This window comes from Pangasianodon hypophthalmus, chromosome 13 (assembly GCF_027358585.1).
Source record: "Pangasianodon hypophthalmus isolate fPanHyp1 chromosome 13, fPanHyp1.pri, whole genome shotgun sequence".
Taxonomy (NCBI): Eukaryota; Metazoa; Chordata; class Actinopteri; order Siluriformes; family Pangasiidae; genus Pangasianodon; species Pangasianodon hypophthalmus.
This window is the reverse complement of record NC_069722.1, coordinates 22,490,109-22,505,010: the sequence shown is the minus strand read 5'-3', so window position 1 is coordinate 22,505,010 and position 14,902 is coordinate 22,490,109. Positions and strand designations below refer to the sequence as shown.

Below are 14,902 nucleotides of genomic sequence, written 5' to 3'. Positions count from 1 at the left end.
TGATGATCCAGAGGCTATGTCTTGTCATTAGAATAACCACATAGAAGTCAATTTAATCTCTAATGACTGCTGCAAATATTAGCTAGTTGCTAAATGACAGCAAATACAAATAAGGATTATTTCCTAAAAAATAATTGGCATTAGCTAGCTAGCTAAGCTATACCTGGTTATGCCTGGTTAAGTAGGACCATCTTGATCACTGTAGCTAGCACTAGCTAAAGCTGCCACTTGTCTGTTTTACTAGGAAAGTGTAAATGCACCCTTACTTTCTTCTTATAGGAAGAAAAAGATGAAAAAGATGTACAACAATTAAAAAGAAAATGTGCATGTAAACCTTTCAAGCATCTACATCTTAACTAAAACGAGCGGCAACTTTATCCCCCCCAACCCGTATACATGTACTCCAGGTTCTACTGTGAATTCAAGCAAGAAATTCAAGTTAAGGCAAGAGATTACTGATGTAAAATTTAGGAAGAAGAACAGGAACAGTTAGTAGACCTGATCTATAATTGATCATATATTTAAGGTGCTGCAGAAGTAATCATAATGTGTTTCTGAACTGGGGTGCCATTACCTTTAATACGTCCAGTTTCTTTACTTTTTGTTATATTCATTTATTTATTTATTTGTATAGCCAGCTCTCTTGCTGAATCTTTGTGCAGGATAAAAAATTGTTGCTCTTTTCTACTTTAATGGACTAGAAAATAGATCATAAGAAAAGTAAATACCGGAATAATGGAAATAAAGCTCCCAGCTCACTGTATTCCGGTGTTGTGGTGGTGCAGGACACCAGGCCACTCGACGCTGATCTCCTGCTGGTGGATAATAGCAGCCCGGCTCTGGCCGGCCCTAGCGCCTTTCAGATCCCCTACCTCATCCGGCAGAAGATCTGCAGCAGTCTGGACGCGCCGTGCCCCAACGGAGCCGACTGGAGACTCCTCGCCCAGAGACTCAAACTCGACAGGTGCGACTTTCACCCTCTCACAACTGCACATAGTTGTGTTTCATTAACACAGCTTTACAGGTTTAATCAGATATACCTTATCTACATCTCAGTGACGACTGATATAAAGGATATTGATGAAAATGGAGACCCAGGAGCCATTCCCAGGTTTCTTCTTAAGACTTTGATCACGTTAAATATAACTAAATCACTTCGAATTCCTGCGACGTTCATGTGATAATATCGGTTGGCGTTTTCCTTTTTGTAAAATCTCCTGAACGTTGCTTTGTACCAGTTAGTCATGCCACAAAGTGTCTCGATATGTTTTGTACACGTTTCTGGCTACAAGCTTCAGAATCTTGAAGGATGCGATCTGATTGGCTCTCCGCACTTCAGTGTATAGATGCTTCCGTACTCCGAAACACTTCTGAACAATGAAACAACGAGCTTTACAAGACACTGAAAAAGGTTCAGAAACATTCCAGAAACATCTTGTAAAAAGTTTTTTGCTTGAAACAGTGGCAAATAAATGTGACTGACTGTTCGCCAAACTTTCTCGTTATGAAAGTAGGCGGGTCTTGGCCGAGTTAATGTGTTTATGTGTGAGCGGTGATACGACGCTTGTCTAAAAGCCACCAATAAGAGGACAGCAGAGAACGATGTGTAACTCACAGTACAGCTACAAATACAGGAGTGACGAACTGTAAATAAAACATGCTAATGGACAGGGAAAATATCCTTTCACCTCAAGCCGATATGCGAGCCTGATTTCTGCACGAGCCCTGATCACGCTGATGGATGACGTAAACTACACAGAAAGTACTAATTTTCTTTAAGCGCAGGTCATTAGAGAATTCTCATTAGAGAATGTTATCACACAGTGTGGTATAGAATTCGGACCAGAGATTTTACTGGGATCTCGTACAGCGTAACAAGTAATAATCTTTAAAAAAAATATGTCTCAGTCGTTAGAGACATTAGCATTTTTTTAGTTTTAGTACACACTGGTGTACATGAGCTCTTGCACACTACGGTCTTCCACAGCTTATTGAACGCAGGCTGAATCCAGAGGCAGTGATTTAATTAGATTCCTAGTTAACTTCCTCTAGCTAATGAAGCATAATGCGTAGACTTCATTTGTCCAATCAGCTTTACCTGGTCCAATTAATTACCCATTTGAAGTGGCAGCGCTTTGCTTCAATTAGCACGTGGATGCAAAACAATCCATTTTCATTTGCTGACTTCACACACAAACATTCAAGAAAGAATCTGGTTTAAATGTGTTGGGAGTAAAAATCCAGTGGCTTTTAGGCTGCACTTCCCCTCAAGACAAAGTGCATGCAGGGAACAACACTTTAATCCCCTTAGGTATTTAGGAAACACAAAAAGGGCACCGGATCGAACTTGAGCTCGCCTTTAGAGGTGTTTCCCTCCAGGATGGACCAACAAGAGCCTCGGCTTTGTTGTCATCGATCGGCTTTGATCTGAAAGGTTCTGGCCGGTCAATAGGAAAGGTCACGGCTACCTGAATATCAGCATGGCAACAAACATCGCAGTTCGCGCTAAACTATTCATAAAACAAGCTTCTAAAGCAACATGGGCATGATGAGCAATTCAGTTAAACAGCACTTACTACGTGTACTTAATTGTGCTTATTATTCAGAAAGCGTAAAGAGATTGATCATACACACACAACCATACAGAGACACTTGCTTACTAGACTGAGTGTTATTGTTATTGTTTAAGTTATTGTTTAGCTTTGAGATCTCCTTCATCACCACCTTAATGCTGAATAAGAGAAAGAGTTACAGTTACACACAACACACTGATGGCACATTTTAATGCGAATGTTTAGCAAAGATTGGGCCTCATTCATCAATCTTTGGGTAAATTGGTGTGTTAGTTTTTTGCATAAGCCAAAACAAACTAAAAATTTTACGCCAGATTTACAAAAGTTTCATAAACACTGATTTTCTTTGTATTCCCGTGTGTATGTTGGTAAATGGCAATCACCCGTAAATTGCCAGGCGCGTGCACGCCAGAGCTGATTTCCGTATGGTGACGCCCATAAAACTCCATAAAAAGGCCAAGTTCACAGAGTGGAAAGAGCAAAAAGGCCAAAAAAAAGAATTTCTCTGAGGCAGAAGTTGAAGTTCTGAGTCAAGTCTACAAGAATAAAAAAATAATATTTAGCAGCGTATCCAGGAGTCACAGCACCAGAAAAAGGGCCAAAACATGGAGAGAAATTACAGAGCGGAATTCATTCATCCAGTGCAATGTAAGTGAAAGCCAAAAGAAAATGGTTTAACACAAAAACTGAGAAAAGAAAAAAAATATGGCTGCTAATTGACAGGTTCTCTGCTACCAGGGGACGCCATACCATGACAAAGCTTTTAAAATTGACCAGATGCCGTGGCAAATCCTCTGAGAGACAAAAAAAAAAAAATTTAAAAAATAAAAATCATACCAGTCTCTAAATATCTGTTGCCTCCTAAGGGCATCATGTGCTAACTGCTCCAGTAATATCAGTTCTGCCATTTGCACAGACCCCAGCCCCGCCCTCCTTTTATACAGCAACATTTCATCTTAATTGAACAACCAGCCTTATTTGTCTTGAAATGGATAGATATTTGGCGTCCCCTGGTAGCAGAGAAACTGTCAATTAACAGCCATTTAGTCCTATATTAAACATCAGGTCTAAAAAAAATGTATTTGTGTGTAATTGAAATAAATAAGCAATTTGAACTTAGCATAATCCATATATAAAAATGGAGTAACTCATAACTCATTGCAAATTATAATATTCAAAGCCTATCAGTCAAGGTTTTCATTAGTTAGGCTTCTTATGTGTAAATTTACACACTCGGGGGCACGAATAGGATATGAAAGTTTTTCAGAATTTATGGGATTTTCATGAATACCAAATTTTTTGTGTAAACACTAATATGAAATCTGTTAGTATCCAGCTTGATAAATGAGGAAACGCAAATTGTGATTCCATCAATAACTAATACGCTGAATATTCGGAGGAGCAATGAGATAACGTCAAAAGAGTCATTTCAGACAGCACACAGGTGCAAGACACCGTGTGTCATTTACTGTACATCTACATTCGATGCTGAACGTGTCATTTTCAGTCGTTGAAAAATACAAACGTAAGGATCTATAAATATGCTTGAATATGCAAATCATGAGTCGCTAGCTGGCTAGTTAAGAGATCGTAGAATAGGTTGCAGTTGTCACGAGTAAACACGAGTGGGATTTTATACTCACTGATTTACTGAAAAGCAGCCAAAACATCAACAGTACAGACATCTGCAGTACAAATACGCATTAAATCAGTAAATCAAACTGTAGAGAAACCGTCGTTCTGTCGTGTTTTATTCCTTACAAAAAAATGGTCAAAGAACCATGAGTGAGAATCATGATCTCAATTTCTCATATTCATCAAAAATCCTACAGCTCTAACTACAATTATTTTTACAATTCTGAAAAAGTCCCTGTTTTAAACGGATAAATATTTATACATCACATTTTTGAGTTCAGCTGGATTTTAACAGTGTAACAGGGCAAACATTGCCACAGCATGAAGAGTTTTTTCATCTGCTTCCTCTAGCCAGCGTTCATGCTGCTGTACTTACTCCCCTTCTAGTGAGCTCGAGGCAATTTATTACGCAAACACCAACTACTCCACCTCAACCAGGCATAAAATCTGTTATTTAGTCCTTTGTTTTTCGTTTCGATTTTATGTGCAGTTTCCATATAAACATAAAAACAGGCTCGGTTCATTTTGAGCAACAAGGTGAAATAAAATCTGATACAAAAAAGGTGCCATTAACAGCAGCCCATTCTCTCCCTCTGTTTTTTACACTCCGACTGCACGCATGTAGTCGAGTGCGAAAGTATACATACCCTTAGGACAAACACGAAGACAAAGAAATGTTATTTATAGCAACAAGACAGTGTTTTCCTTCCTTACACACTGTTCCTTCATTATCACAAGTAACAAATATTGCAAAATAGTGTGTTAAAGTGAATAAAATAAAATATCAGAAATAAATGTAAAATATTTGCTTCTTTACTTTCCTGTGAACATTGCACTTTGTTCCTGATTCTTCCTCAGGTATGATACACAGCCTTTTTTTCCCAGTCAGGTCCAAGACGGTCCCTTCATCCCATTATCTCCCAATCTGATCATTTTTGGATATTCTCACAGACTGCTAGCTTCTTCCCCATCACACAACAGGGTGAAGGCTAGCACATGCTTCCTCTGAGACTCGTGAAGCCACTCCATCTTTTTTTACACATCACATCACACATACTCTGACTGACTGAAAAGAGCGTAGCACCATCCCTAATTTAGCTCTCTTGGACTCGCAACCATGGAAAAATACACCTCACTGCAGGACCAAACGTCCAGGGGGTGGAGTCGGACCTGATCCAGATCCTTCTACCAGGGCGGAGTCAAACTAAAAGTCCAGGGGGTGGAGACAAGTCGGAGTGTTTCAGGCTGAATAAGTGTGTTTTGCAGCATCTCGTGTGTTAGCATGGGTTAGGGGTTAGCGTTGGGCTTATAGGAGGAGTTGGATCCGGTTCAGCTCCACCCACTGGACTCTTGTTCTGCTGTGTCTCGCTGTGGATGGCTGCGGCATCGTCAGGATGTTTCGGTTCTGTTTCACAACTCAAGAGCCTTCAACTATCAGTCTGTTTTGGAGTCAGGGGGCACAAACTTTTGCACTCACTCTGGAAAGTCTTTTGGGGCTCCACTTGCGTGAAGTGAATAATTGAATTGTATTACTCCAGATCCACCACTGCTGTGTAATGAAGATTAAATTAAACTGTTTTACATTCAGCAGGTCTGAGGTGATCAAATTCCACAACAGATCACAGGAGTGTCGTAGAGCTCGCTTAAACCCTCGTCTCTGTAAACTAAACAACAGTAAAATCGCACTCCTGTTCACACTGTAACAATCCTGTTAAACAAATGCTTTCCTGCACGGAAATCTGAAAACTTGCTTCTGTCTCTCTCCATGCAGACACATGAGCTTCTTCGCGTCCAAAGCGAGTCCCACGTCTACGATCCTGGACCTTTGGGAAGCTCAGCATTTCCACAGCGGCAACCTGAACCAGCTCGCCGCCATCATGGCCGAGATCGGCAAACAGGAAGCCATGATATTCCTGGTGTCCGACGGGGAGTGCTAACACATCCACACACACACACACACACACACATAATTACACACACATACACAAACAGAGCCAGGAATGAAGGCCTCTAAATGCTGGGGATCGAAAAGGTCTAATAGAGGAAGGACTAATCTAACAGGGTTTAGCCACCAGTTAGGTGTGCTGTGACTATAAACACACTAAACACACACATGCAAAGTACATTTACGTCCAGCAACGATGTATAGAACACTCACAGATGTTGTTCCGGCCCTGTCTTGAATCACACTTTTTTAATTCACCGTTGCGTTCGCCACACTTCTATCTGATTTTTTAAAAACTGGAATCGAAAATAAGTACGAAAATCAGGATCGAAATTTGTAAGAAGGCAACTCAAAAGCTGGGACAAAGCTAGGACAGGGGTGGACAAATCAGTGGACAAATCAGTGGACAAATCAATCAAATAGATTTATCAACCAGGAAAAGAAAATAAACCGTACTCCTTATTGTTTTTATTTGCTATGCAGCTATATTCAAACTTAAACGCACCTCGATCTGGTAACTATAGTCCGTGCTACTTGTTCCGAATCTCAGTATGAACTATACGTCACTTTGCAGGTAAGCATACTGAGAGAAAGTGAACATGCTAGCCAGACTCGAATAATTGATTCTGCGTGCAGTCTGAGGGCGGAACACCACGGCCCGTATCCAAAACGTTCACCAATAGCTTGCTGACTTTTTGTCAAGGCCACAAACGTGATGTTCTACGTTAAAAAATGCAGAATTTCGTTCATTTCCCTGTATTAATGCACGTATCTAGCAAACTAGCACGTTGAACGTGATCATATTACGTTAGCTACCACTTTTTAACCCTAGTCAGTTTCCAGGCAACCAAAACATCGGACTGGCCAGCACATTGCACTAGTTACTTTCGCTTGCTAGCTAACGGATTTATGATTCGTCCACCCCTGTAGGATTAATTCCCTAAAGAAATCAGATGAAATTGCGGTTACAAATTTTTCGTGTTGCCGTTGAGACACTCATTCACATTTTAGCAACGTGCGTTTTGTAACTGTGTGGCATTTAGCAATATGCAAACGCAAAAATGTTTTACGATACCACATTTGGAAGGTGTAACAAGTTTCTTTATTGAAGGTATAAATGAGATTTCCCATTTAAACCTGATGAAATTTATGAAGTTAACATGATAGAGAAGTAGAGAGCGTTGTGAAAAGGAGGTATGAAGGCAGCCGTGCTGCTTTAATACGACCACCAGCGTGTCAGTAATGTGACTGTCACTCAAATATGAGAACTAAATAGCAAAAAAAAAATGATTTCAGTTTCATAACCAGCCGAGACGGATCAAACAAAGAGAAGTGTCTGTGTGTGCAAGCCGTCTGCTTTTCTTTACCCTTTGACCCTCTTCAGGCACCGTAACGCGGCTGCACTGCTTTTCCAAAGCCATAAACACAAATTCCCAAATGCATCGATAATAAAGAACACGGTCCTGATATGTGTGAGGAATAAAGTGAACATACGCAGGATCTTTACAAGACGTAGCTGAGAGGAAAGAGAACATTCAGTATAACGTTGATAAATATTTTCAGGGAATTTGTTTTCATTTTGTTTTACCTAGAAATCTGAAGAAAAAAAACATCACACTCGTTTTTTTTTTAAAACCACGGCATCTAATTTGATCATTTTTATAAAGAACGCTCTAAAAGAGTGAGGAATTTAGTATAAAATGCAATACTATCCTTTTTTAAATTTATTTTGTAATCTATCCAATCAAATGTTGATCATATTTGTTTGCAGAACAGAGCTATTTTGGCTTTAGGGCATTCTGTAATACTTTAAATTCCCAAATCAATCTGAAATTCTCCATGAGCCAAAAAAATAGAACTGGGAAGCCTGATTGAGAATCGTAAAGCTGTGTAGCATCGGGAAAAAAAATGTCTTTAATAAATATTTGACACATGATCAAATTACAGTAATATACCAGGGGATATCAAGCAAGAAGTTCTCTTCTCAGGCTGCTTTCACACTTTAGAAAACTCGCTGTTTTGGGCGACTTTTGTGTTCCCAGTCCTAGAGAGTTATTATAATTCAGTAATGCAGATGAAATTCAAGACAATTTGAGCTGCTACAGTTAACATGGGATACGTGTCACATGACAGCCAGGTGAATATCCCAAAAATACACACGCTGTTCTGTTTAGTTACACCACATCATCAAAATATTAGCGCTGACATATATTCACGACAAGGCTAGCTTTCCGCAGCACTTTGCCCTCCATGTTTGTTTTCGTGAAAAAAAAAATGTAATGTTCTTTTTCTAGTTTAGAAACATCCCACTTTCTAAGGATCGCACATAAAAACGTACGCTGGCGTGTGAAAGTGTGAAAGCAGCCTCAACAACGCAATGACGCAACTTATCCCAAGAACACGTACACGTTCGTCGGCTATTATGAATCAGAACGGTTTTATTTGCAACATCTAGGTTTCAAACGAGCAGTTTGTGGATGAAAAACAAAGAATTCCTCATACATAACACATCAGCCAAAACAAGTTCGATGTTCTTTCGCTTTTGCACCATAACCACGCGGCTGCCACGTGACCACCCGTTAGCATGCTAACATCGGACACATCTGCAATATTATTTGTTCATAAACAACTTAAAAAACTAACGCACCAAGTGTTAGATGTTGTAGATGTCATCACACCTTTTTTTATTTGCATGATTATTACAGCATGAGTGTTCAAAAGGTTTGTTACTTTTTAGCTACATGGGACTTTTCGCAAAATTTTGACTGATCAGCTACATTTGGAATGGGAATAAGATTTCTCCCAAACTGCTCCTTTAACCTGTAATTAATGAACCGTTCAAGAGTGCTTCACGGTCAGAATTCAGCGTTACGTTCAGCTGTATGCATAATAAACACGGTGTCCAGCTTTTAGTGGAACCTCATGAGTTTGAGTTTCTTTTTTATTTAAAAAAAACAAAAAACAAAAAACGTTCATCTATACAATTCACATTGTATATACAAATCTTTTCTATTCCAGTTCTGATGCTGGCGCTACACGTACACATCTCTGGAAGTCGGTAACCAAAGTTTATGAGCCATTTGAGACGAGTTTCTTTCCTTTAACGTCGTCCGAACATTTCACATTAAACGTTCCTCCGACCGTCAGTATGAACCTGTCCAATCAGATCGCTGTAAATTTCCAACTGTGCAGCATTTTAATAACGGACATTTCACCAGGAACACAACTGAACTATTTGTCATCTAGCACTTAGGAAGTAAATGTAAATGATATTTTAATATCAAGCCAAAAAAAAAAAAAGAAAAAGAAAAAAAAAAAGGTGTTACATTTGTCCAAGTTTGACCTGTGAAGTGTTTGGTGCATCGTTCATCGATTACAGCATTAAGTTTTTCCGAATTTTTGCAGTGTTTTTTTTTTTTCGTTTGTTTTTGGTTTTTTCGTCCTGAAGTTGTTTGTAAAATGGATGTTTTTTTTTAATTTTGAGTATTAAAAAAAAAACAGTAAAAATGTATTTTCTAAATCCAAACATATCATTTTGTGTCCCGTCATTAACGTGCATTTAAATGTTAACATTTTTCCTCATTTCACAAACGTAAAATGCTTAAAAAAAAAAAAAAGAAAGGAAAAAAAAAGGCACTTTTTCGCCAAAAAAAGCCAACTTTGGACGTCACGTTGAAGCCAATCTAGCGAACTTTTCCCCACGATTGTACATTGAGTCGAGCTCACTGATAGCTGTTCTGTATAAAAGAATGTGTGTGAGTGTACTGTTACTTTTACCCAGCTCTTTATTTTCCAACTAAAAACAGTAGACTTGTGTACCTGTGAATGTTCTTCGATTTCTTAATTCTCAATGTTCCTTGCCTTTCTGCAAGTCAGAATGCTGTATTTAACACGCCACAGCGCTTATGCAATTGTACAATTCTTTTTTTAAACCATATTTTGAAAGGATTTTTTTGTATTTTCGTTTGTTATTTGTCCCCCACCTCTCTCCCGTCAATGTAAATTGTCGTCGATGACTTTGTGCTAATAGGAAGCCCTGTGACTGAGGGGTTTTCTCTACTTTTGGACAATGATATGGATTTGTGGGTAGAATTTTGGAAATTCGTTTCTAAGTGCTTTCAAGTATTTACTTGGCCTTATGTATATATATCTATGAAATTTCAGAAAGGTATGTATAGTAATTCAACCTGAAATGTATGTAAATAAATTATATATTGTTAAAAACAGGAGTTGAGTCTTCATTTTATAGAATTTTTTTTACAGACTTTATTAAACATACAATACCGTGATTTTTTTTTTCTTCTTTTTTCGATTAAACGTACAGCTATAAATGACTTTCGGATAAAAATTTCTAACGTGAAAAAGAATACAGCAGTTTTCCATTTTCAATATAAAGACGCATCATGATAATATCTGGAGGTGCAAAGCTATTAAAGAGGCACTTAATACATCAAATACTTTCAATACAAGGAAAAAAAAAAAAAAAAAAAGAGGCACTGACAAAACAGACAAATGTGCAACGGAGTGATGGAGAAATTCTGCACTTAAATCATCTGATCCATGCATGTAAACTATAATCTCGAAGGACGACAGCTGCTGGAGCACAGAAAGAAGGCGACAGGGTTTTGGGAACTGAATTAATACTAAAACTGACAGAATTTAAAGAATTTGTCCAGCTATGAATGATCTTTGAGTCCAGACTTTCTAACGACAGCGTTATAAAAGCAGCAGCTCTTTATCCACACACGAGTTAGCTTGTAATTACCTGAATGAGCTGATTAGTGAGGGTTAGAGAACAGAGACTGATAACACTACAGCGTTTATGATCATTAGTCCAGTCCTGCCGTGACGAGAACATAGCAGAGGATCTTCAACTGCACTACGATGGGATAAAGATCTGGATACACGTATCAGAGTTACAGCTTTATGGTGAAAGGTTTAAGACAAAACATGACCAAAAAAAAAAAAAAAAATCCACCCTGAACAACATATGCATATTTCCTACATTACCCACAATGCATTCTGGAACGCTGAGGCCAATGTTTGCACCAATGTCTCCACTCATACATTAGAGTTCTCAATAATATGAGGTTTAACGTCGCAGGAAAGTGGTGAGTGAGGGGCGAAAGGATTTTTTCTACTGAATGCCACTGTAACTGCGCTAGCAATAACAAACGTGACGTCAGGGTCACGGGAATAATGAAAATACGGCGTCAACATCATTAACACCTCACAGATATTGCAATCTAAACAAATTTCATGTGTTTCAGGGTGGAGTTTTTCTTTACAGCTTTAAAAAAATGCATTCGCTCTCAGTGGACTCTGCAATGCATGGACATGGAAACAGTAACTAATTTTGGATTGTCTAATAGTCTAATAGTCTAATGTCACGTGTAGGTAGAGGAATTTAGCCTGGCTTCTACATTCTCTGCACTAAACCCATTCTGCAATTACACATCAGCCGACTCATTAAGAGCTTGTAATGAGCTCAAACAGCTCATTTAGGTGATGTGTTAGAGTAAGAGAAGCACTCGATAATCCGCAGAGACGAAGAGTAACAGACCCGCAGTAACCACGACAGGTTTAAAGAACAGAAGTGCTTCCCAAAATGAAGGTACTGTCTAATAAAAGAATATATAAGAAGTGGGATATACAGGAAGTGGCACTGTCCAATATTAAAGGCCGAGACTGCTTTAGTGATATCAGAAGGCAGGTTCTTGTACATCTTCTCTAGAATTTGGTCACATGCCATTTCCCGCCCACCAGCCAGTTTGGGCGAACGCTTTTTACAATCATTTTTTTTAAACCTAATCTCCATCTAGTGCATCTGTAGTACATCAGACAAAATTTGTAATATTTCCCTATACACAAAATGACCAAATTCATTTATAATGGAATTAGACTTCTGCTTTTGTCAAGACACGCAATTTAAAGATGTATTTTTTTTTGTATATATGTGTAATGGTTTTGGAAAACCTATGAGAAAACACAAGTATCAGATTTTTGCCAAATATTTTTTCTGTCTAAAATATACATTTGATATCTCATCTTTAATGATTTTGTATTTACTTTCTCACCTCGCTTGGGCTATCTTTCTGTAAAGATCATGTTGAATAAGGAGCCAAGCTTAGCTAATAGTTTGTAATCAGATACTGGCTGACAAAATATCTGTGATGCTCCTCCTCCTCCATGTATGTCTTAACCCGAAGATCTTTATTATTAGAGTGTAACGGTTGTAATACTTGATGTATAGTTGCATATTTTCCATTGTTTAATGGTGGAATTGTTTTCTCTGCATAGGGAACAGTGTTGAAATTCTTGTCTGTGATCATCACACACTACAGATGCAGTGGATGGAGATTAAATTGAAAAATGCTGCAGATTTCCTTTAATGACCTTGTAATTAGTCGAATCAGGTGCCAGAGCCAAGGGGAGGCCTCTAGGACTGAGACAGAGCACCACAGCGATGACACTAATGACTAGCCTGCACACTAAAACAGTCACGTGTTAGCAGGATCTGGCTTCACCAAGAGATGCTGATGTTAAAAGATTGTGAGTGATGACCAAACTCATATGATCATGGCAGCACCACATACTCTTTGACAGGGGCAATATCGTGTTGATCTGTTTCTTTGATCAGCAGGAGCCTTTTGGTTAAAACATGTAAATTCATGCTCAGAAAACGAGCTTGGCTCACGCAGGCCCTAAGCCTTTTGTTAATTAGAGGTACCTGTCAGATTAGAGCAGACAGTCGTGGCATGCTCGGTATGGGAAGCACGTAAAGATCGTCGCTCAGGTCAATATGAACCTCTCGCAATCAGCGCTAATGCAGTGCTGTTCGGCTGCCAGAGGCTCATTTTTCTTCCTCGGCGGGTTTGCCATTACTTTAAGTACCACGGCACATGGGGATAGAGGACTGCGGGTTGTCTGGGGACGTGCAGGGCTACACTGACGTAGCGTTAGGATGATGTCACACCTAGGGCTAATATTTCTATACATGCGATAAGTGTATTCCAGACCTAATTTGACCAGGTAGTACGCGTTCTCGGACGAATAACGTACTTGTGTAGTTCATCTGCGATTTAGATATTGCGTGATTGACTAGAGAGTGCCCGTGTATGTTAAAAAACAAAAAAAAAACAACAAGGGGGGGGTGAAATTAAAGCAATCTGAAAGAGAAAAACAGTGAAGTGTGGTAGGCATGCATGTATAAGCACATACTGGCAACATGACACAGAAGATGGCTTTACCTATTCATATTTAGCATTATCAAGACCTGTAATTTGCATCTATATCCAGTAACTATTCAATATCAATAAGGATCCTGCATCCCTGTTTATCTCAAGATTAATCATTACCTGTGTGGAAAAAAGTGGCCTGTTTCCTAAATAAATACTGACAGGGATGAAATGCTAACCTGTACTGGCAGGGATGGTGAAGGCTTTACCTGCCAAAGCAAAATGGCTGACATTTCCTGGCTACACAGCTCAGAACTGGCCTAATCATCTCTGTCGGGAGAAAACCCACGTACATCATTTCCTACTATTTATTTATTTAAAAACAATAAGATCAAGACCATTGAAAAGCACCTCGTGGTTTTCTCTCGGCAGTCTTATTATTACCAGATATTTTAAAAAGGGGGTTTTTTTTGTTTTGTTTTTTACTACACATCAGAAGTCAGTATTCCAAAACTTCAGTCCATTACTACACAGAAATTCTGAGCCATCATAACCCTTGCCATAGGATTCTCTCCATGTTGTGTGTTCCACTGGAGCGCTGGATCTCGGCTCCTCAAAGTGGAGAGAAGGCGTGACCTTTACACAAAGGCTTATCCTTCTTCGAGTAGAACGTCTTGCCCTCCAGGTTGACATGGCAAAGCTGTGAAGATAGAGAAAGAAATGGAAAAAAAAAGAGAGTAGAGGGTGAGGGGGAATGAATGGGAATTCTAATCAATCTCAGAAAGGGAACACAAAAGGGCGTATTCAACAGCTGCGCTTGTGGAGGGAGATGGGGTTTATGCCATTCGAGTCCGTTCAGCCGACAAACATGGCTTGGAGGAAAAAAAATGGCCGAGGTCAGAAGGCAGTGAAGAGAGGCATTGTGAGGGACAGGCAGCCTCAGATGAGGCTACAAGCGGCCAATGAATCAAAAAGACTTACCGCACAGACGAAGCACGTGTCGTGCCAGCTGTAGCCTAGAGCTTCCAGGAAGCGGTCGCCGGCATCGATCTTAAAGTCACAGCCATGACATTTAGTACCAAACATCTTTTCATAGTCTGGGGGGGAAACAAACGACAACAAAAGCTGATTAGTTGATTAGCATGCAAGAGCCAAGAGTTGAGTCGGAGAGATAGAGAGGTTGAGTTGGACCGCAAAACAGACAGAAAACGTTATCAAACCTGTGAGATTACATTAGCCGTGTCCATGCTGAGTGGTCCACAGGCTTTGATAACACAAACAGCTCCAGATGCTTAAATGCACTTTCCCTGATTTTCCATTACAGTGGTAGACGGAGTTTAAAGTGGCCGGCTTAGGGAACGCTAGAGCAGTTTTTCAAGCCCATGCTGAGACTGCAGCTATTTGATCAACACTCAAATCCTGGTTTCTAACTGAATGCTGACACAAGAACAGTTGAGCCGCAAAATGTACTGACCGCACGCTTCATTTCCATAATAAGAGCCCTCGCCATGTATGCACACGCAGTTTAAACGTCTGGGTGCGTTAGATAGGATGGAAAGCTGCATCTGCAC

General features: G+C 39.5%; 2 protein-coding genes across 9 annotated transcripts in view; one reads left to right on the top strand and one right to left on the bottom strand.

The window, feature by feature from the left end:
• The window catches only part of unc5a (unc-5 netrin receptor A), a 213,921-nt gene extending 203,584 nt beyond the window's left edge, over positions 1–10,337 (top strand). For all 4 annotated transcript variants that reach the window (XM_053239204.1, XM_053239203.1, XM_026947083.3 and 1 more), the window contains 2 exons: positions 786–964; positions 5,980–10,337. In XM_053239204.1, coding sequence (XP_053095179.1) covers positions 786–964; positions 5,980–6,145 — 345 coding nt within the window. In that variant the 3' untranslated portion in view covers positions 6,146–10,337. The remainder of the gene's footprint in view (positions 1–785; positions 965–5,979) is intronic.
• Positions 10,338–10,394: 57 nt separating this feature from the next.
• pdlim7 (PDZ and LIM domain 7) overlaps positions 10,395–14,902 on the bottom strand; it is a 45,112-nt gene continuing 40,604 nt past the window's right edge. For all 5 annotated transcript variants that reach the window (XM_026947025.3, XM_053239207.1, XM_026947026.3 and 2 more), the window contains exons 10-11: positions 14,313–14,428; positions 10,395–14,031 (exon numbers count right to left, since the gene is read on the bottom strand). In XM_026947025.3, the coding sequence (XP_026802826.2) occupies positions 13,945–14,031; positions 14,313–14,428 (203 nt within the window). In that variant the 3' untranslated portion in view covers positions 10,395–13,944. The remainder of the gene's footprint in view (positions 14,032–14,312; positions 14,429–14,902) is intronic.